Below are 24,226 nucleotides of genomic sequence, written 5' to 3' on the forward strand. Positions count from 1 at the left end.
TATCTAGTCATTACTGAAACTATGCACTACATACATTCTGACTGAAATCTGCCGCAATGGTTCAATTTTTTTTCAATGCACTAGAGACAAATTCAGGACAATAAAATTGGAAGGACGAGTTTCTCAAACACATCAGAGATCATGGAGATTCTCTTCAGAATGAATGGACTCCCAGTTGACTCGCATACGTAAACAAAACTATGTGGAAATGAGGCGTTATTTGTTCAGGAGCCTGTGAGGCTTGATGCAAAAGTATCTTCTCTGCTTGTCTTTAGAATATTCTCTTTGGACCAAAATCTGGCCGCTAACATCGACCATTGACTATACTGTAATTATATACCAGTGTTCTAATGGACTCGTGTTAGGGCAGCAGAGAGCACTATCTGTTCTGTGCTTGAGATATATAGTAAAGTTAGAACCATGATGATCCGCCTGTGTTATCTCCCAAGGAATACTTTGTCATTTTGGGATATACACTCAGTCTTCTAACCCTTGGCAAGAAAGACAATACGTGTATTTCACAAAATGTCAAGCTGTTCCTTTAATTTCATGATTATGATGTAATGTAATTAATATATATTGTGTAATTTAGCTACAGCAACATACACTAGTTGTCTTTGGGAAGCCCTTAGCTTGAATTGCTTGCCAAACTAAATTTGTAATAAGACTGCACCCAAGCTCTAAATGCAATTTTAAAGTTTTCTGCTGATGAAACACAGAAAAAATATAACCACATTTTTGAAACCCCCAAGAACATCCTTTGAAAAGAAGGGAAAAAACATGAGCTGTAATTTAAGAATACATTATTACTATACAGATCTATTAAGAACACTGGATTACATTTCAATGCTCTGCAACCCATGAGACCCAAGCACTGTCAAAAATGATACAGTATCTACCACTATAGGTAGAAACACACAGAGGTGATCCTGCTGGCTTTCAGAGTTTTTTTCATATTATACACAAAAATGTATCATACATTTGATTCAAACTTAAAGAAATGAGGCATCATTTCTCAACAAAAAAAAGGTCCTTTGAAAAAACCATCACAAACAGCAATTTTGCACTTCTTTCTTTCCATTACTGCATAGTTCAGCAGGCGTCCAGCACTGCTAAGGCTACACTGACGGCACGGTTAATGAGCGGAAACAGTTGTACTTTTTTTGTACGTTTCTACTGGAAAAGCTTCAAACACATATTTGTGTTGTAGACTTCCAAATACACAAGGTTGGTCCTTGTCTTTTTGGGTAGTCTGTAGCCTTTCCTTTTTCTCCAACTCCAGTAGCTTCACCCCACAGTCCGCTGCTTTAGGGCATCGGGTTCATAGTCCCATTCAGAGCTGTTCTGCATCATTTAGAGTGAATGGACCAATATTTTGACATTTATAAGAGACCCATTGTTTTGGAAGGAGAAGCGAATATCTTGATTACAGTTGTGGTTAACATGGTCACACCAGGACATGGAAACTGGGGTAAAAATAACAGAACATTTAATTTATCATTTCTTGTGTTACAATGTAGAACTTCCCAGCATAATTTCCATCTATATTAGTTCAACACAACAACACCATAACCACAGTTAGACTCCCCGATCCTTCCTTGTCATCCAAAGTCTCTGAAATAAAACCAAAGTGACATCTGAAAACAGAGACGATGTACAGACAGAAGTAATGTAAAGAAATCAGATGAGACATGAAGATGATTGGAAGAAATAAGGTCAAAGACAAATCCTGTGACGACAAAAAAAACTGGATAAGTTAGACTTATAACACAAATGAATAAACAAAACAAAAATGTGCAGAAACCATCATTTGACAAGCTTTGGCCCACTTTGTTGTGTGCAAGGTGAAACAGCAGGAGACATTAACTGTCCCATCAGAGAATAATTCCCTCGGAGTCTCTGTCCTGGAAAGAGGAGGGGGGGGTAGAAGCGAGAGGGAGAGAGACAGGGAGAGAGACAGCCGGTTTAGCTCTGCCACCTTGCTGTTCTTCCCCATGAGGCCAGTGGGTGGGGCTGTTGCGCCATAAAAAGCACCCCTCTCATTCCCTCTACACACAAGTCAGTGCTTGTTGGACATGAAGAATAAAAAATATATACATTAAAAAAACAGAATGCGACAAAAAAAACAACAACAAAGAAAATCAAAAAACCAAAAAACAACGAGAACAGCAGCAACAGTGACGACTCAGTCGATCTTGACTGCAGCATAGATTTTCCTGATGAACATGTAGGCTGCGTAGAAGCCAATCGTGCCTGTTAGCAGCCAGAACGACAGAACCATCAGGGCTGTATAACCGAAGTACAAGAGGGAGGGGATGAACTCCACAATGTCCAGCTGGGGAAAAATGAAAACAAGAGGAAACTTTTTAAATATGCAGTCCATTTCCAATCTTATTTTATTGTTTGCTTTTGATTATACTAAAGAGGGACTCCCACAATTTAGTGTTCTCTTCCATAATGTTGGCAGAATTGCAAAAAAAAAAAAGATAAAAAAAAAACCCAAACCAAACAGTAAATATCAAACTATCACAAGTCGAGATATTCTGACTTTTACTTCCCACATGGAGCCCTTTTCAGTCATTAAATATGATACACTGCAGACTTCATCAAACTACCAAACTAATTGTTTTGTGTCATTCAGACAGTGTGGTTTCACTTAAGCCCTGTACATACTTCGCAAGAACAGAGAAATGTGTTCTTTTTCTCGAGGTGGCAAGAACAAGAACAAAGTTCTTTCTGCCCAGGACATTTCATACTTCATGAGAAACTCAAGTGAAGAACTCCTGGGAAGTCCTCATAGGCCTCTCCCACTGCCGCATACCTCACATGCACTGTTCTGTATTAACCACGCCCACTTCAAATTTCTGACCAATCACACAATAGTTCTTGGACACTACAGAGAAAAAAGTTCTGCCCAGATGTTGTGTCGAGAACAAGCTGCAAGAACTCCCAGACCAGGGCTGCAAGAATAAAATGACATCATTCTTTTCTTGCAGCCCTGCGAGAGAGAACAAATTTCTCTGTTCTTGCGGAGTATGTAAAGGCCTTTACTTGGATACTTTGAGAGGAAAAACAATCTCACACACTTGAACCCATAGAGGTCCTCAAGTCCTCTCCATTTCACTTGGGCAGCTCATAACTCATAATTTTTCAAAGATCTGCATGATTCACATGGGTCACATTTTCAGGCAGGAAAATTAGGAATTCCGGATTAATCTGGAAAAATCACATCCCTAATTCTAACATGAAAACAGGAGTGTAAGCTGGTCAACGACAGAGAACAACAACAAGCAACACATTTTCTGATGCTGCCATTTCATAGGTTAGATATAGTACTGAAGGACCGTTTCCAGAGTCTGGAGCCGCTTTCCTCCTGGTCAGTTCAACATCTGCTTGGTTACCACAAGCTAGAATAACAACAACTGATATCCAACACTGAGCCGTTTACTGGTCCCAACAAACTCTCACTGACACGGAAATGGGTCGTCTCTGTTGTTATAGACAGTCTACTCACTGTGATATACACTGCAATACACTGCAAGTGGCTCTACATCGAGATAAGATTTTACCAATTTAAACAGCCCCCAAAAAAGAAAGAAAAAGCTATAAAAGTCATGGGAGGCTGAGTGACGGGAACTCTATAAGTTAAGCAATTTCTGACATCCAACAATTACTGACATTCAAATTGAGCACTCCAATCTGTTCTATGTAATGTGTTAACATCTGGACTGCACTTAAACTCAGCCTTGGCCATTTTCATACAATAGTACTGCTAGCATCAAAGCTTGCGCACAGCATTTTACAAGTTGTTTTTTTTTTATCTACTCTCATTTGCATATGTCACGTAGGGCAGCGTGAGTGTAGGAGAACCTCACAGGACCATGTGTTTACAGTTTTACTGTTTCTTTTTACATCCTCGCTTTTGCAATTTGTAAATTGCGTTCTATTATATTTGCAATGTTGGTTCAAATGCAATCGTTGAGCCCTACCTATGGCTCAAGCTTTAAAAATAGTTTCACATTTCCCATAAAGCAACTTGATAGCACCGTGTCTGCCTATTAAATGCCCTTATCATTTAAACTGATTGACCCAGTTTATAATGCAGGTTTTCTGTCAAAGATTTGAAGTCTTAGGCCTGATTCAAAATTACCCTGATGACATCATCAATGGTACTAATTGTGTCATTAAGTCAGACTCTTCACACTGCTCTTAACCCCAGGCTAAGAAGGCTGTTAGCCTTGGCCTAAGAAAGCGTTAACACTGGAACAATCCTGACACATTCCAAGTGGTAAACTCTGACTTTAGCCTGGGGCTTGCTGGCTCTGCTCTGCAGCAGTTTGCAGGGTTATCCCCTGAAAATGGACTTCACCTGGGGCTAAAAGTAAACAATAGAATTACAGAATGGTAATGTAAGGTACATGTTCGAACAGACATTTAACCCAGGGCTAGTAGAAGTGCATTGTGAATCATACAGCCCCAGGCTGATTGACAGGGGCTAAACTAGCCCAGGGCTAAGAGAATGCAGTCTGAAATGCCCATTTGAGCACTATCAAGACTCATACATGACAACATGTGTCATCATTCCAATATCTGCTACCAGTGATTACAGTACGTCAAATTAAAAACCTTAATTTCTTCAGCTACAGTAAAATGAAAGAGGTTATCATTATCTGAAATGTCTGAATCAGCCTCGGGGCTTTTACCTTGTTGACAAAGTAGAAGATGGCGTAAATGAGGACGTAGAACGCTGAGCCTCCTGAAACCAGGAAAGTTCTCCACCACCACCGGTAGTCCTGAAAATGAGGAGACAGAGAGAAAACACAGCACAGGGGTGTGTGATGCAGATAAGGTTCAGACAGAAGCAGTGGGTATGTTAATTCTTGGATAATATGGGCAACACACACTGTTGCATCCACAACCCATCAATTTCAAAGCAAGTTGTACTGCACTGATGTACTGCATGCTTTTATGGGATTTTTTTTAAACACACAGTATTAATACAAGAACTTCCATTATTTTAATGGAGTTTGTGACACTTATTGTTTTTCTTTTAACCTCCATTTAGGATACGCATATTCTCAATTTTGGAATTACTGGTCCTAGAATACATTGGGGAATGCAAGCAAGGAAAATATAAAAGACGGAATGGTCAGGACGAATGGACAGGCGGGCACAGCAAATCACACTATAGCCAATCATATCTTTGCTGTTCAACTTTGACTGAAAAATCCTTCCACCAGATTGAAAAACACACATTATGTGATGCTTACTGACATTTTTTTTTTATCTAAATATGCATGTTTGTTTTTCCTTTTTATTGGTCTCTGAAAAAGATCATGGCTGTGTCCATTAGCTGCATCTGAGCCTCTGCTGGTCAGAGCCATGATCTGTTGAAAGACCAATACAAAGGAAAACTATCATGCATATTTAGAGAAAAAATTGTCAGTCATCGACACGTAATGTGTGGTTTTTAATCTGGTGGAAAGGTTTTTCAGTCAAAGTTGAAACAACAAAGATGTGATGGGTTATAGTGTGATTTGCTGTGTCCACCCCATTGACTCCAATAGAACTGACACCAAAGTCTGGCTCCCTGAACACTGTCACTGTCTTTGTGACCATTCCTTCTTTTATATTTTCATTCATGTTGATTTCAACAATTTGTGTATGATGTCTGGGGGTACCAGGATCCCTCCCATGCTCAGTCCAACCACCCATCCTCTGGGGAAGAGTTGCAGAGCATTCACACCAAATTATGATGGCAGTTCTTTAAATCAAACACTTGCCATCCAATTAAAAGAAAAAAATCACAGTCTACAGTACTTATGTGAATTCACACCTAGCCTAAATGAACTTACCTCTGCGCAGAGCTGGAAATAAACCATTACAATGCTGATCTGAGAGCAGGAGACCACCAAGATGATGAAGACCAGAAACAGGAAGCCAAAGAGGTAATAGAACTGATTTTCCCAGATGGCCTGTAGGTGGTGACACAAACACATTAGCCCCTTTTCACCAACATTTCCAGGAACTTTTATTACCAGGAATTTATTTACCTGGGTAAAAGAATTCCTGGTAATTTGTGTGGTTGGAATTTCCACCGCACCTCAAAGTTCCAGAAAACTTATTCAAATTAGCGTGATGACGTAGATGATTAAGTGTGTGGCTTCTTATTCGCTAAGGGTTAATGCCACTCACAGTAACGAGTGTAGCTGCCGTCAACTTGAGTCATTTTCGAGTCATTTTCGAGTTACCTTCACTTTGTTACAACCGCAGCCGCTCGGCTGTTCACCGGTTACCGTGTCGTGTCGGCTCGTGTGTGTGCGGATGTGTGTGTATGAGGAGGAGATCAGCGTCGGCACAGAGCGCAGAGGCGAACTGATACTGTCAGCGCTTATCAATGCTACGGTCTTTGACAATTTAGCCCTGGGGCTAATTTAATACCGGGTTTCAGTACCCATCCTTAATCAAAACACAAACAAAGTGAGGCTTGTAGAAATGAAATAAAGTTTGCAGCAGCAGACACACTGACACAGAAGTGCGGAACGCAGCATTCTTCAGCACACAGCCCCACCCCTCAAGAATTCAGGGTAATCTGAAAAGTCCTACCCCCCTACTAGGTACTTTTTTCAGGGAAAGTTTGGGGTTGAGGGAAAGTTTTTTTACCCGGGTAATTTCAGTGGAAACACGCCAAGGTTTTTCAAAATGGGGGTAAACAGGGGTAAAAGGTAAGGTAATAAGAAAAGTTCTTGGGCTATTGATCTTGATATTACTGTGCGTGCCAGGACTGAGTCACTGACTTTTTCAGGAAATTTCTATCTGTATTAAGTTACAGCTTATGCACAAACACAAACACAAACAATTGGACATACAAGACAATATATTTAGAGCAGAGCAGTTGTACTCACGCTGAAAATGAAGAAGAGCTCGATGAACATTGCACCAAATGGCAGGATCCCAGCCATCAGGATTCTGATGAAAAAAAATAAAATGCTTTGATTAAAAAAGAAAGCATACAACTTATAACTACACAATAAAACATCAGTCATTCCAGTAACTGGCTATAGATTAAAAACAGAAAGTCTGACTGGTTAAACACTTACCCGACAAACTTGTTCATGTACCAGCGCTGCTCTGGGACCTGCCGAGGGATCTGATTGGTGCGCACTGGGTTATCATATGGCTGTTTGCGGAAGCCAAAGTAGTAGCCCAGGTAGACCAAGGGCATGGAGATGCCAAACCACATACATAGCAGGGCCAGCATTGTAGTGAAGGGAACCTGAAGTGATGAGAGAAAAGACCAGGGATAGAGGAGGAATTATCTAGAGATGACCAATCCATGTGAATGTACTGATAATACTAAATTATACATGAAGCTGCACACCTACAAAACATGTCACGATACCAGAAATCTAGTTGTCAATACCAATATTGGTGAAATTCCACAATTTTACAATTAGTAACAGCACTGAAACACTGTCTGTATAAGTAAGACAGCTGGCAAGACTGGTGTGAGGTTTTGATGACACGTTATGTGTGTGACTTCACGCGGGAGATTTAAAAAGTAGCTATTAAAGGGCCAGTGTGTAAAATGGGTTGAAAACAGTGACATCAGTGGTCAAATTCTAGATTGCAGGGCTCACTCACTCACCCCTCCCGTCGGGTAAATGACGGTGGCCTCGTAGGGACAAAAAGCCTTGCACAGACATGTGCAAGGCTTTTTTTTTATTTTTTTTATCAGGAGTAGGTCTATCTAGCGACAAGGTGAATGTTTATTTAGAAATCTAAACCATGTTATGATATTGTAATGAATCCCTCACGAGCAGGAGACCAGAGGAGCGTTTGGGAAAAAGGCCAGTTTATTTGAGCACTCCAAAAACTCCGGTAACACTCCAGGGGGTAAAAGTCTCCGTCCCAAACTCTGACTCTTCTGGCGTAACACAAGCACTCCATACACACATTCTCGTTTACAATACCTAGCGGGTACCCCCTCCCCTCTCTGCTCCACCAATCTCCAGCCTGCACACTGACTGACAGCGTAGCCTGTAAACAGTGCTCAGCTGTTTATTTAGCCTAGCAATATCTCCGGACTAATAGTAGCTGCAATGGATGACTTTGAATGCGATTTTGAAGAGTTTCTTGTAGCGGACACAGACCCAGAGCCATACCTGTTTGAGCCGGAGCATACAGATGAGGAACTCCATGTGTTTGATGCTGAGCGGGCGAGAAGAGAGGCTGAATGCACAGAATGGGATTCGGTGCTACTGCTACCATTGTTGGAGAGATATATCACCAGGAGGAAAAGCACCGCATAGAGTGCATCACAAGGAGTGAAGTTGCGTCTTCTTTTCCTCGCAGATGACGGTTCGGGTTCATTCTCTCCTGTTGCGTGGTAAGTGTGGTCCATTCGCAAACTTTATAACTAAAAAAACCTTTCACTACTCTCTATCGACAAACTACTAACACTCTCTGCTGTTTCCTCCTCCTTCTTCCTTCCTTCCTTCCGCTGTCTTCGTTGGTTTTTTTATACACGCAAAACGCGTTCTCTGGCTGGCTGGATGGTCCACTAGGGGTGCCTTACATACATGGCGGTGCAAGATGGCGACCTCTCTAAAGCAAGGCCCTTGCTATATATATATATATATATATATATATATGTACAAGCATAATTATAAGGCTACGAAAACCAAACCAAACGAATTTTATTTTATAGCGATTATACACTTATATAAACATATTAATGGGTAGAATATTCAGATTCAGATTCAAATTTGACAATATACCATGCCAAATATTACACACTGGCCCTTTAACAGTTAGCAACTAACTTGAAGAAGAATAGAGGCCAAAAGTGTCCACAAACTGGGAAAACAATGAGGTCCAGGAACTCCTTATCCTCCAAGAAGAGGACGAGTTCAACGCCATATAACAGGGACAGTAAATGATTGTTATTGCCATGTTATGCTATTGTTATGGTTTATCAAGTGTTGCCATCACATATGTGTCACAGTAAAGGCCGATGCTGTGGTGTGACATGTCACACCCATCATCTCTCTTGCTGTCGACTGGTTCTGTGTAAAAATGCAAAGGCAGCATAAGAAGGGACTTTGAAGCAGCCTCATAGCGCCATCTGTGTAAAAAGGGCTAAAGACAAGTGCAGCATTTTTCATCTCTTGGCAACCAGAAAAATAAAACAAAAACCAACCTCTGCCGAACTTGCAGCGCTCAATGCAGATTAGATGCTCAGTGCCTCGTCATGCTGCTGGTGTTTGCAGCAAAGTGTTAATACGCAGCGCTCCCATTGCAAAGAATTAAAAAAATACCCTAGCCTCAGAAAAAAAAGGCTTTTCTTTTTTGACAAGTTGAAGCGGAGCTGTCTCCATGTTTTGTTGTTCTAAGTCATGATACTCACTGCCCCAGAGGAGTGCTCTCCCCAGATGAAACAGTTGAGGATGAAGCAGATTCCAAAAACCACGGCAGGATACAAAGTTGCTGTCTACAGGGGAGACAAAACAAACACAACCTAAGCCTTTCTGTTCACAGCACTCAATTCAATTAACAAGAACACTTCTTTATTATTTACACATAAAAGGCAGGTAGCCTTGCTTGCAGAACCTGCACTGCCCAGCAGTAAAAAGTTTGTGGTCTGATGTTGTAAGCTTCTTAAAATCTATCTTATGTGTAAATATATCAATGTGCCTCATTATGTGTTTACTGGGAAGGAAGGTAACTGGAATAAATTCCCATATGATGCAACGCTTGATTGGACTAGCATATCTTACAGTGAAGAGAATAATACTGATCCACTGGAAAGTGAGGAAACCTAATCGTTTTAGTTTGGATAACTGGCTTTAGGACTATTTAGACTTGGTTACTATCGGAGAAGTGTCTACAACCTTACAAAAGCTGGACAGTGGATTTGAAGTTCCTTGGACCTCAATTAGGTCACTTTTGAACACACCACATCCCCTGTAGATCCACATGTGGAAATTTGCTATTGTCTATACAGATTGTATATTGTATAACTTTTTTTCTCTTCCTTGATAGCTCTGTAACACAACAGGGAAATGATACGTTATATATGAACAGAAGTTAACTGGTATGTGTGTGGCTGATGCCAGTCATGTAAATTAATATGAGTTATAACTAGGTTGCTCTGCCCTCTCCTCCCATGGTGTTTGTTGTTGTTTATTTGTTTGTTTGTTTTACCTTCTCTTTTTGTTGTTGTTGTTGTTTTTGTTTCTGTTTTGGTATGTATCTAAAAATTGTTTGTTTTTTGTATTGTTATGTGTGCGTAAATAAAATGTTTAAAAAAACAAACAGACAAAAAAAAACAAAAAAAACATTCATGATTCAGGTTATTATTGACTTACGCAAAATGCTCCTTTCCTCCACCGATGGCCCTTCAGTGTACGGTACAGTCTGCCAGCAAAGTAACCACCAAATACACTGGAGGACAAACAGCCACAGGAAAATTTGAAAATAGGGTATCTCTAATTATATGGGATTTATTTTATAAATGAGGACAGACAGATGATTATGGCTCTTACCCCATGAACATGAAGAGGAAGCAAGCAGTGGTCATCAAGGCCCCTCTACTGGATGGAGACAGCATGCCCAGCATGGCAACAACTATGACAAACACACAGGGGCATGTGGTGATTAGAATATCTTATAGATAACAATGGCAATCCACAACTGTGTAACATAAATTTCAGCAATCTAAATATTTCCAGTTTTCTGCTCTAAGCCTTTTTTAAAAGACCCATGTAGAGAAGAAACACTGCTGGAACTGTTTTCTGTCCAGGTCAGTGAATTCTTGGAGTCTACTCCTCTGGTTGTTCAGGAACCTCACTATGAAGACAAGACTCCAAAAAGTCACTGTGCTGGCCAAGAAATAGTGTATTTAGCTAAGTCATCACAGTTATAAATAAACACCAACAAAGTGATTCTGGCAATCACACATTTTTTCTGAACAGTAACTCATAAAAACTAATTTCAAACAACATGAGGTAACTGGGATAGTCTGGTTTATGTTAACCATGGAGTGCCTGAATTAAACAATTACCTTCTTTTTGGTATCAATAGCAAGCAAATATATGTGTGTGCTTGCTAAGATTAGGGCCTTTGCACTCCATCAGACAAAGCACATCAAGCTGTTGTCCGTGTGCTGCAGACACATTTCAGTTTGTATCTGTATATTCTGGCTTTGCACACACTTATCATTGCTGCTTCATATTTGTAACAACATGAATGAGAACCAACCCTAGCACCATGGGAACATTCTTGACTCAATTTTACGTGATGTTTTAGCCATGTGAACAAATGACAGGAAAAGAACCTTGTGGTCTAAGGAGAGATACACACTGTCAAGATCTTCAGGGAACTGATAACAGTGAAAACAAACTCACAGATGACAATGAGGATCATGCAAAAGAGCTGGATCCCTGAACCCAGCAGAGAGCTGAGGATCATGGGATACTGAGGTGGCCTGAAGACATCACCATGGACATTCTTCCACCCTGACTCCTCCATGGTGTCTTCCTGGTTAGATAGGATAAAAAATGTGGTCAAGTGCCTAGGATTTCCTGATATAACAACCATCAAGAATCCAAAGATGATATCAGTAACACTAGAATTAGTTACTCTAAAATCAAATCATTCTGATCTACAGTGTCTTGGACATATGTGTTCTTCCTCCAAAGACTTGCTAGAACCTGGCAAACTGTCTTTTGTCAGGTGTGCATTTTCTTACTATGTCATCCTCCCTGTTGTAGTTAGCGATGTCCTTCCTCAAGGTCCTGATAATGATCATACTCAGAATACCTGACAGAGAAAACGCAGGAATTGTGAAGGACAGATATCATAACACTTTCCATGCTGTCATTAAAGGAATAATTCACCCCACAGGTGACCATTTGAATATCAGTTACTCACCCCATGTTACATTGAATTCATGAAAAAACTTTTCTCACATGCCTCCGAGGTAAACAAAGAATCCAAAAATAGAGAAAATTCTTAATGAACTGAAGTCATAGGTGTCCACATCTAACAACAGCAAAACTATATCAAAACATCAGTTTACAAACTCTCAGAATTTGTGCAGAGTAATCCAAGTCTCATTTATCCAGTCACATGCTCAATACTTCCCAAAAAGACAGACCTTTCGGATGGGGAACTAAACTAAACACATTAACACAAACCACTGATCGAGGCAGTGGGAGACCAGCAGCTCCAATGTTAAGTGAGGTAAAATGTCTGGATTTGAAGAGAGTCATAATTTTAATAATAAATAAATGTAATTTTAAGTACAGTTACCCTTCAGAAGGGGCTGTCTGTTTGGAAAGTACTGAGCATACGACCGGATAAATGAGACTTTGTAAATGGATGTTTAGATTTACTTTTGCTATCGTTTAACAAGTATTTCATTGCTTCTTTTCATAAAACTGGACTGTCTATTCAGTGGAAAGATGTAAATACATTTGACCACAAAGAACAGAAAAGAGTACTGTGGGATTTGCTTTTGCTCAAGAGGTAGAAAATCTACAACTACCAGTATGCACTGCGCTGCACCAGACCAATAAATGCCCCTGCTGGTAGCGGACATAATGTGAAGTCATCCTTTTGACACAATGGCAGCTGGCTGGTAAGAAATGATCCTGTGCTACAGCTAAATAATTAGCTCAAACATGCTCCTGAAAACAACTGAAGTGAGAAATAGGCAACACAGCTCCAAAATAATGGTTTATATTTGATAAGCGCTGCTTAATTTTATCATTTTATCTCAGTTTTTTTCATTCTCCATTTTCACTGTGGAGTAAACAGTATGGCACTCACTTCCTGTTCACAAACTCTTGCTATTACAGCTTAACAGGGCACTAAAACATGTTTCTGATAACGTTTTAGGCTAGAACTAGGAGGTGCAGTGACATAATCTTGATTTATCTATGATCAGCATTGCCTAGATTTAATGTTTCCATGGATTTTGGTTTGAAAGAAAGAGAAGGACCAATCTGTCTCTTGATCTACTTCTCTGCTCTTTGTTTCCACGGTGGCAGCATGGATGGTGGGCAATAGGAAAATGCGGTTGAACAGCCTGTAGTTTGAACAAAAGCCCAAGAGAGCCAGCAAAAGTCACATTTTGCGTCATCTGACAGTTTCACTGGGAGGGCAACAGGGAGATCTAGCCACTAGTTAGATGGAAGGGGGTTTACCATACTTCATTTACACATACTACTCACGTTGTTTTGATACAAAGCTGGTTGAAAAGTAAAGTATCCCTTTAAAGAGGACCTTTATGACCTCAATTCATCAAAACTTCTGTTTTTGGATTCTTCGTTTGACGTAGAGGTATGTGAAAAAAACAATGTTTTCTACACAAATTCAATGTAACAGGGTGAGTACAAATGGTCAATTGGGGGGACGAAGCATTATTTTAAAATACAGATTGTGTATCTATGACATATCAGTTTAATAGATTTACATCACATTCAAATGCTTTAAATGTTTCTAGAGTCCAGAGAAGAGTAAACAAAGCACAAGGTAAATGATATGTGTTACAATTTCAACTTTATAAGGTAATTTTTGACATTGCATGTGTGTTTATTCCATGTAGTTTCTGCCATGGGTCTAACAACTAATAGTACTTTATTGTGTGGATATAGACATTTAAGAGATGACAGTTATGGGCAGGATTTGTCAAAAATTAGACATACCAGACAGGAAGAAGACGACCACCACAGAGTTAACGATGGAGAACCAGTGAATTTGGACATCGCTCATGGTCAGGTATGTGTCCCATCGAGACGCCCACTTCACCTCACTCTCCTGTAGGGGAGGAAGGAGAAAACTGAAACAGCTTGAAAAGAACATCTGAATTTTATCATCTGACCTTGTTGCTTTGCAATTAATTTTGCACTTAATGAGCCAGACAATTTCCCACCACAGTCTGTAAGTATCTGGCCGGTCACACATTTTCTAATATTTTGACTTTGTAGCACTCGAGCACACTGAATTTTTTTATGTACAAGGGGTCGACAGACAATGAAAGGGGGCCAGCCCTAACACAATCAAAAAGATACAAACTAATCAACACACTTCAAACTAATCCTTAGTTAAATAGAAATTTGGGTGGTTTTGTGAACTTATGCAGGATTGAGACTGGTTTGAGTCCTGGTTAAGAGACGTTTGAAGTCACTGAGAATCCATGTAGCAGTCACTGACCTCCCAGTGGACAGAGTAGGTGAAGAGGACCTCGTTCTCCTTGGTAGGGTCAATCTCCTGTGGGGCAGAGCCACTGGCCTCAGGCAAGGTGCAAGTTTTGTCATTTTCCACAGGCTTCAGATCTGAGAATAAATGTATACAGAGTGAGTATTACAAGAAGTAAGGGATAGTAATTTTTACTTTAGAGGCCACTTTGGATGCTTTGCACACTTGTGTTTCCTCCTTCTGATAGAATACTTTTTAATCACCATAGACTAGAGACATTACACATCCTTAGGCTATTCAAAAAGAATGTGTTGACACCTACCATCGACTTTTACACTTTGGGGTACGACCTCAAATCGCACCACTCTGTAGTCGTGAACATCCCCTTGCTCCAGCTTCTCCCTGTGGAAGTACAGGATGAAGGACAGGTGGTTGTGCAGATAAAACTGTGAAGGAGAACAGAAAGGGCAAGAGAGAAATTAGTGTCCTTCAAATGTACAAGCAGATTTGTCATTTTAGTCTATATACAGTACACATATACATGCACACACACACACACACACACACACACACACACACACACACACATACACATATATATATATATATATATATACATATATAAATGCCTAGCACATACATACAATGTATGAGGATAGGGACAGACGTGATTTAATATCTACCTTGTTGTTGTCGACAAAGCCCAGTCTGTAGCCATGTTCAAACTGGATATCTTTCACCACATCCTTCTTCTGCTCCTCCTCCCCTCCTGCCTCTCTGTTGGGGTAAAACTCTAACCTGGTGGCCACTGGCAGATTATCTGCAATACTGAAACCAACAAGAAGATTTCTGATTAGTTTTGGTTTGTATTTTGGACATTTAAACAAATCTTAATACTATAAAACCAGAAAGAAAAAATATCGTCCAACTACATTATGCTACAAAGCACTAAAGATGAAGCAGATGATCAGTATAGACATTTAGAATCTGGAGACACTGAACAAAGTTTTTACTTAATTAAAAAAATAAAGTAATGTAAGGTATTCTTCATGGAAATAGGTCAACATTAGCATTCTTGGAGATTTCCCAAGGAACAACAATGAAGAAGGGATGCTCACAGGTGAACATAATACTCCTCCTGGATTCGCTCAGCAACCAGCTTGCTTTCATCTATGCTGAGCTTTTTCTTGTTGCATACCATCTCACATTTCTTATCCCTGTTCATCTCCACATTGTAGAGGGTATTCACAATACGGTCCCCTCGCAATACCTCACCTACAAAAATAATTAGAAAAACAACAAAATTTAAATGAAACACACCAAAAAACCCAACTCTTTATAAGAGCAAAATATAGGATAACACTGCTTTTCCTGAACAGGATGAAGTCAAATTAAAGGGATAGTTTGGATTTTCTGAAGAAGGGTTGTATGAGGTAGTTAAGCCCCATTTCCATCAAACACTTTCGGTATGGTACCTTTGGAACCAAATGTAACCAACGTAACCAAACATAACCCTTCAGACATGGTACCTAGACCCTTGGTCTGTTTAACGTTTCCATCGCAAACAGCACTCTTAAATGTGGGCGGGTTTGTTGTCACTCACTGCTCTGTCCAGCATTCGCTGTATTTCCTCATTACTGATTACACAGATGGAAAACTGTACCTTGTTAATCGTCCACAGAACGACGCTGCACGCTGACATTTTCAGAACAAAATACAACAGACTGGAGTGAGAGTCTGTCTCCATGGGATATTTAAAAAAAGCAGGTTTGTGCATTTAGTCCTTCTCAGGCAAGCGTAGGGGTTTAGTGTTGCCGAAAACCACAGGAACGATGCTCCTTGACGCTTTTTTTCCCTCCAAGTGAGGATTAGAATATATGCAGTTCACATACAGGGCTTGACGCTAACTTTTTTCCCATGGAGCACATGTGCTCCTAAGTTGAAAAAGTAAGGAGCGCACAAAGAACTTTAGGGGCACAATGTAAATTGATCAAATAATGTGTTTTCCGTAATAAACGTGATGCAAATAGACATTTACAAGCAAAATTATGTAATGAATTTGTATACAAAATGTACAGAAAGGTAAAATCATCAAGTTTTGAAAAAGTATTGCACTTTAATTGTGTCTTTAATGTTATTATCTTATATATATTATCTTTGCAATATGATTATCTTACATAATGTTATTACTATCCTAAAACATTCTTCGGGTCCTCTAAAACTCTGCAGGACTTAAGCCTCTTTCATACAGAACTTTCGCGGCACCCACCGCGGGGTAGGGCGCAGAGGACAGGATTTGGGGGAGTACAGGCTCGTTCAGGAGCTACAGCTCCAGGTCTACTACAGGCTCTTCTCTGCTATTGGACGCGTGGTGCCGAGGTGTCGTCACAGCGCATTGCGGTGAAATGAAAAAAAGTTTCAATTCCAGCGCAGGCTGGCGGCGCACACCACTCAGCTCGGCGGCAGAGCGGTGCGCTCTTGCGCCACGGTAGCACATACACAATGAATGAGTTCGTCGGTGGAGGTCTGCACTTTGCGCGCTCTGTGTGAAAAGGGCTTTACAGCCGAGATCCACCGGGCACGTCAGCAGTGCGACAAGTCGGCTGCACAAGTCCCATAGCAGCTCGCCCCCCTGTTAATCAATTACAGTGGCTCCATCGGCAATGGGAGCGGCACGACAACCCCCGTCTGCCGCACGACAACTCTCTATTTTAGGATGCTCTTCTATTTTTGTCACGCTACGCTCCCCTACGCGACCCTACAGCAGATAAAAACTACATGAAATAGTGTGCTAAACGAGCACAATGTGTTTTTAAATGAATAAACCATTATCAGGGGTGATATGTGATGATTTTTTTTTCATGCATTTACCCATATTTATCCGTGACATTGTGGAAATGTCCATGGCGGACATTTGAAAGTGAGTAGATGACAAACAGTACAGTAAACTTGTAGATAACTCAAATATATGTAATAACTTCGGTGGAAAATGCTTTAACATTTCATGCAGCCTACATGCAGCCCCTCGGCTCGGCTTCTCTACGTGTCGCTTACGTATGCAGTCAGTGGAGCCCATATGAATACACCACGATGTGATACTGACATGATGCTTACGTTTGCACCTGGTGGACCCCGGCCGTTATTTCCACCCTGCCCAGCAGCGGTACCGTGGCGAACGGTCCCTAAAGGCCTCTACACATGATCAGCTGTAAAACCGCTTTGTGCTGGCTGTCCCGTTGTTTGTCTATGGAGAGGGCAGCAACACCTGACAAAGCGGCACCGCTACCCTTGGCGTCGCGCACGTTATTCATTGTGCTGACAGTGGCTTGGAAAACCGCCCATAACAGTGTCACACGGGGAAGAGGGAAGAGGGAAGGCGGCTGGAGTTCCTCCAACATTTGCGGTTAGATTATCATATTTTTTTATTGACAAAAATATAGGCTGCTTCTGCTGATTTTTTATGCACACATGTGCCCCTAACTATTTTTTACAGTTCGCACACACCTATTTTTAGTTGCAAATGCGAGTGAAACGCTCGCACTGTCGAACCCTGACATAGTCCGGTCAAAAAATGCTTGAAGATCCACTCATTACTAAAAGTGTATGTCATCCAATAGCGACAATAACAACTAATGGAATGGAAATTTAAGTTGATGGATTCACGTCTTCAACTCATGCATTGAGTAACATTACGAGTAAACGCTTTACCTTAAAAGTTGCCAGCAGTCGGCCCAGTGAATTAATTATTTTTTTGTTGTGCCAAAGGACAGGTCTGTCTGGTGGCAAGAAAAAGTGGTGGAAATATTCTCAATATAGCGGACACTTAAAGTGATGTAGAATTTTTTTAGGAAGCTAAAACTTGTATCGCTGCTGCCCCATCCACAACAGCACATTGCTTTGCTTCCATGGCAGTGTTCCTGTTTGCTTCTCCAAACTGGGAGTGTGATGACTGCCATCTACTGTAGGTAATACACTGACTATGGATAAGTGACTTAAACAGCCCAACTTCAATAAAGCCAAACTACACCTTTAAGGAAGACATTTAAAAAAAATTTCCAGACCACAATTGCACATGTCAGCAGCTGTCCACTTACCCAGGTTCTCTCCCTTGTAGACAACAGAGGCTGGCTTACAGAAAGGCAGGGAGTAGTATTCATAAGGAAGCTGGGTGCGGGAGCTGGTCAGCTTTACTGCCTGAAAAAAACAAATGATCTGACTGACTGAATGGGTCACAGATATAATGATATGCAGAACTTTAAGCACAACAACTTGGTCTTGGCCTGTTACTCATCTTAAACAAACTAAGTAACTTCACATTTAGTGCTGACTGTTGGGCACCTGGAATGGGAATTAACTGTCTTCATGTGTGAACGTCTTTATGCAAATTTATATATTTTTTAAACTGTGCAAACAAGTGAAGGAAAAAAAGAGTGACCAATACATCCCAAAGTATTAAGCCCAAGGCTTGACCCATGGCTGGCATTAATTAGAAGTAGTATAAAGCCATTTTTTGGCAAATACTCAAAAGTAATAGCAAGGTGAAAGTCTCTAGAGTGCTGTCTTACCTAACCAGTAATCAAGTGGCAGCCTCCAGGGCTGAATAATGGAGCCAACGCAAATGGGCCAAAACCTGCAGTTCCTCTAATGGCCACTTGAGGCTGGCTCCTATAGCAAGTCAATCCCCCCCCCCAGACACCCATGTTAAGCCCCATTCAGACCAAAGATTCACACTGCGCTGTTCTGCAATGTTCTAAAAACCTGCTGGTTCAGACCTATGCAACTAGATGAGATGGTGTATCATCTCTATGCAGCAACTCACTGTAACTCTGTTACAATTTCCATCTTATTTTGTGGTTGAAAATAATTTGTAGCTTCTTAAAATATGAATAAAGATAGTGATAGTGAGATACTGGTGACAGTTGCATTTGTAGCAGTGATGAAACGGTGAAGAAAAAAAAAAAATCAAACAAGCATCAGATGAACTGTATTTAGGGCTGCACGGTATATGCGGTAGATGGTAGAAATGATATAAATTTGGCCCACGGGAGAGATTTGCGCTCTACCGTCCTATGGTTGATGACGTCATCGCACCTCAGTGTGAAAATGGATGCGAGCACAGAGACAGCGGAGCAAGAGGAGCTGGTTCACGTCCGTGATTTAGCGTAGCACGTGCAACATGTGTTGCTGGAGAAGTTGTGAGTGAGTGAGTTAGTGTTTTATGAACAGCCCTGGACTTCTCAGACTCTTTTAGCGACTTACCGCTCAGAGGGAACTCATTCAGTGTCCCCTCTGGCAGCAGCACAGCGTCTCTCCCTCTCCTCTCTCGCCGTGTGCACACGGGAGTTGGTTTTTGGCAAGAGATTTTGTCATAAACCTTTGGTAATGTAAACCTATGTGATGCTAGGGGCTCCACAAAAAACTCCATATGTGAATGTGTGAAAGCTGCCTGTGACAGGTTACAGCCTGATGATTAGAGGAGAAATGGCAGAGCATAAAGGTCCAGGTGGAAAAAACACAACTCAGTAATTTAGGATTTTGCTAAAAGAAGGAAATTACCTTTTGATATAGATCCCAGGGGACATTTTGCACCATAGAGTGCTGGGTTTTAATTTTGAGTTTTGAGTTTTGAGATCTGCATTCTGCACAATAAATGCTCTAAAAAATACATTATAGCTTTGCTTTTGTTGTTGGTGGTTTTTTTTTAATCAATTTAGCTTTGCTAAGGGACTACAAAACCCATTCAGAAACACTTCTATTATAACTTTTACACTTAAATTTATACCGCGATATATACCGTTACCGTGAAGGGATTCAATTTATACCGTGATATGAATTTTAGGTCATACCGCCCAGCCCTAACTGTATTCATAATTAATACACACCAATAATATAAATAATCAGCCTCAATTAATCAGTCAGTGAGAATGTGTGTGTGGGCGGGCCATAAGCACATACGGTGAGCAGCAAGCGAACACGCCATGTGCCATCATTTTGACTTGACCAGCAGACTTCACTACAAGCTGATTGGATGTTGAAACAGGTGACATGCTTTACACTCTAAAACCAGCTGCCAGTGATTTGACCTGCTGAGTTGCAGGTGACACCATCAGCCGGCTTGAGTCGAGCTGAGACCAGCCAGTTCAAACTGCTGCAAGTTTTCTCTGCAATGTTCTTTAACGGTTTTGTCTCGTCGTGAATCTTTGGTCTGAACTGGGCTTTAAAATACAGTTTACAGCCTTGTACAAAAACTGCTCCTTATACCTAATACCTAATTAGGAATGTGGCTGCTTTGAGTGACAAGCTATGTGCAAGGCATCACTACAGTCCATGAGTCAGATTCACCCTTCGCTTCTCCAAAGCTCCTCCCCCTTGTCTAAATATGGTCACTTCCAGCTAAAAAACAACCAAAAAAACAAAACAAAACAAATCAACAACAAAACAAAACAAAAAACAGGATGGTGGTGGCCAAAATGCAAAACTCAAGGCTTAAAATGCAAGCCCACAAACCAATGGGTGACAGCACCGTGGCTACATGCATTATCTTTATACAATCTATGGGCCACACGAACTTCGGTGCATTTAGACAATTAGTTTGGTTTGTTTAGGTGTGACAGCTATCAATCGAACTTAGATGTAAACTAAGCCCGATTAATAACACAAAATCATTTGGTAGTCATGGTAACACACTTTGCAGGTAAGCACGGGAGTCAATCAATCAATCAATCAATTTTATTTATAAAGCCCAATATCACAAATCACAATTTGCCTCACAGGGCTTTACAGCATACGACATCCCTCTGTCCTTATGACCCTCGCAGCGGATAAGGAAAAACTCCCCAAAAAAACCCCTTTAACGGGGAAAAAAGTGGGAGTGGAAGGAGGAAGTTAACAAACATATCACATTGTTTTGGCTAATTCGTAAAACGTTCAAATGAAATCTAGTCTTACCTTAAGATCTACTACGTCACCCTCATGGAAGTCCCGGGGAGCGACTCCGGGTACATAGAAAGGCCGAACAGCAGGCAACGAGGACAAAAGCAGCAAGGCCCACCACGTCTCCTGCAACACAGACACCACCAAATATTTCACCACACAGAAACGACCACTTTATTATGTGATTTGACAGAAATTATTGTGAGTGTATGCAAGACAAAAACATTCAAAACATGAACTTTTTTGTGTGGAAGACAATATCACATCAAAATGCATTACTAAGTCTGGCAGTTAAGGATGACTGGCTGTCCCCTAACATTAAACCAAAAATAAAATTTCAGGAATTCTTCAGGTTTACCCAGAAACATAATCAGGGGTTTTATGGGATGTTTTTTTGCCTGGCAAAATGAATGAATATATAGCACAATATTAACACTAGGGTTGTAACAGTGTGAGGTTTTCCATGGTATGATCACATCTCAGAAATTATCACAGTTTCACAGCATACATGTTATACAATTATTATTATCTATTACAGGGACTCTTAAAGGACTGAAAACAGTAGGGTTTAATTGGCTGAACAAATACTTTGTTATAAATTAAACTTAAAACATTTTTTTAAATTAACGTATGTGTAAAATGTCTGACAGGCAATGTCGAAGGAAAGGAGATGTGTGAGGTAAGATTCTCCATCTGGTTTCCTTTTATTTCCTCAATACAGTAGATAAGCAAATGTACACTTATCCACTTAAGGATAGCCAATTTTCATACCATGGTATACGGTTTCACGGTACCATTACAACCCTTAAGTTCAGTTATTGAGGGGGATCTCTCCAAGTCAATAAACATCAGCTATCTTATATCAAAAATGCTCAGAAAAAAAACCCAAAAAACAAACAAACAAAAAAAAAAACAAGTAACTACATCATCGAGTCAAAGCAAGATTTCAAACAAATCCCAGACTTGAAAAGTAACAACCCAGGAAAAGATCTGAATATTCAGAATCACTTTAAATTGCCCAGAACAGAGTATGGTAGATTTCTTTTATGGAAAAACCTGATGGGAGGAGAAATCTGTTTAGATTCTCAGTCATACAGGCCATAAAGGCCTGAGGACACAGTTGGAAATACAGGATTCCAAAGCCGAGATGAGACTGGGACACTGTGCATACATCTGTTGCCTACTGTAGGTGATTCAGCAGTGGCACCTTTATGGCACAGAACCAAAGAGAAAAACCTCATATGACATCTAAGCTGGCGTTTCTCAAAAGGTGCACAGGAAATGGTAAATGGGCCTACACTTGTATAATGCCTTTCTAGCCTTCTGATTGCTCAAAGTGCTTTAACACTATATTCACCCATTCACACACTTTAGGCCAAGGTTATGGTGCAAGGTGCTATCTGCTACACAGCATAAATGCACTCAAGCACTGATGGAACAACCATTGGGAGCAACTCAGGGCCCAGTATCTTGCCCAAGGATACTTTGACATGCAGAATGAAGGAGCTGGGGATCAAACCGCTGATCAGAGTTCTCGCCATGTCTTCTGAACTGGTTGTATGAAGCACAAAAACTGATACTAGGGACAATATTTACTTTTCAACAAGACATCGATCCTAAACACAAAGCCATAGCAACCCAAAAATTGCTTAACAATAAGACTGTTAATGAGGGTGAATCCACACTTAAATCCAATCTAAATGTTAACTGGATCTATATATCGCTTTGATAAAAATTGCTTTAGAATTTACTTCTGATTGACTCTTTCAGACATGCCATTGGCAGCAAGCTACCATGTTACGCACTGGCCTAGCCAGAGGTAGAAATGTGGGGTTCTGAGATTTACTCAATGATACTTTGACATTTGGGCTGGAGGAGTCTGGTAACAAAATGAGTGGAGGAACCCTTGCTGAGCCACAGTCGCCCAAATTTATGGCAGGACTCATGCAACTTAATGGAGGTTTAACAGTCGTGCAAAGATGAATGATGGGGAGATAACGGCAGTGTCCTAATATGCAAAGCGGATACAGACCTGCGTATCTAAATAGACTTAAGGCTGTGGTTGTTGCAAGGAGTGTTTTTACCCCAGTTAGTTTGTCGTTACTATACATGGTTTAATTATCCCATACAGGAACAACTGCTAAGTCCAGTGCTCCACTCATAAGACACCATGAAATCAAGACTAAAAGCAATACAATAGCATAGCACACACAGTAGTACAACATAGTCATTATAGACACATTTGATCACACTGAGACATTATAAACAATAAAGCCAAATAAAAACAGTCAATTCAGAATCATTTTTTTGATTTTTCAGTGTAAAAGAAGCCGAATTATGATTGTGTGATTCAATACTGAAAAGCATCAAAGTACATTTACGAACAAGTCCATTGGAAGCACATGTATTTTATGGGGATTGTGAGTTACGATATGACAGCGAAAGGAAGTTAGCAAGCGTGGCTTCTTCTAAACGACATTTATGTTATCAGACAGTACCAGCACAGTTAAATAACACAGACGGTCTTAGCGGACGTTGTCTTTGTCTTCTGTAACTGATCTCTTGCTGTCATCTTGACATCTTTCAGTACTGTTTTAACTACACCGACAACAATCTCAAACTGACGCTGGCTGGCAGAACTGCTAACAGCTAACGTTAAGCCAAAGTTCGGCTAGCGGATTTCTCTTGGCTGCAAAGCAAATGACAGTCTAACAACCGAGTACGTGGCCATTTATACTCTGTCAGCACAGTTTAACATACCAGACAAATGATACAAATCAGTTTTAAGAGCCACCGCTCACTGACAGTCAAGCTAGGTAATTACAGCTAGCTAACTCCACCAAGCAGTTAGCAAAATGTCCAACATTCAAACAGCAGCGAACTCCAATAAATCCGCACCCCGTTAACATCGAAATGTAATTTATCGACCATGGCCAAATTCTACTCCGTCACATTTACAATACTGTGCCCGATTTCATTTGAGAAGACAGTATAAACGACGTGTAGTTTGAAGAAAAAGAGTTCGCTTTTCCACTTACCATAGCCGCGGCCGCCATTTTGAATACGTGTCATTAGTGACGTTGCGGAA

General features: G+C 40.6%; 1 protein-coding gene across 1 annotated transcript; it reads right to left on the minus strand.

Annotated features, from left to right (window-relative positions):
- Positions 1-24,215, minus strand: tm9sf4 (transmembrane 9 superfamily protein member 4). The gene is made up of 18 exons (XM_049580328.1): positions 24,177-24,215; positions 21,154-21,264; positions 18,300-18,399; positions 15,324-15,480; positions 14,889-15,033; positions 14,528-14,651; positions 14,221-14,342; positions 13,713-13,824; positions 11,753-11,823; positions 11,409-11,541; positions 10,548-10,629; positions 10,371-10,446; positions 9,410-9,493; positions 7,101-7,276; positions 6,906-6,969; positions 5,856-5,975; positions 4,704-4,793; positions 1-2,335 (listed from the first exon to the last, which is right to left on the minus strand). The coding sequence occupies exons 1-18, from the start codon at positions 24,192-24,194 to the stop codon at positions 2,186-2,188; spliced, it is 1,935 nt and encodes a 644-aa protein (XP_049436285.1). The 5' UTR covers positions 24,195-24,215; the 3' UTR covers positions 1-2,185.
- Positions 24,216-24,226: the final 11 nt, after the last annotated feature.

This window comes from Epinephelus fuscoguttatus, linkage group LG7 (assembly GCF_011397635.1).
Source record: "Epinephelus fuscoguttatus linkage group LG7, E.fuscoguttatus.final_Chr_v1".
Taxonomy (NCBI): domain Eukaryota; kingdom Metazoa; phylum Chordata; class Actinopteri; order Perciformes; family Serranidae; genus Epinephelus; species Epinephelus fuscoguttatus.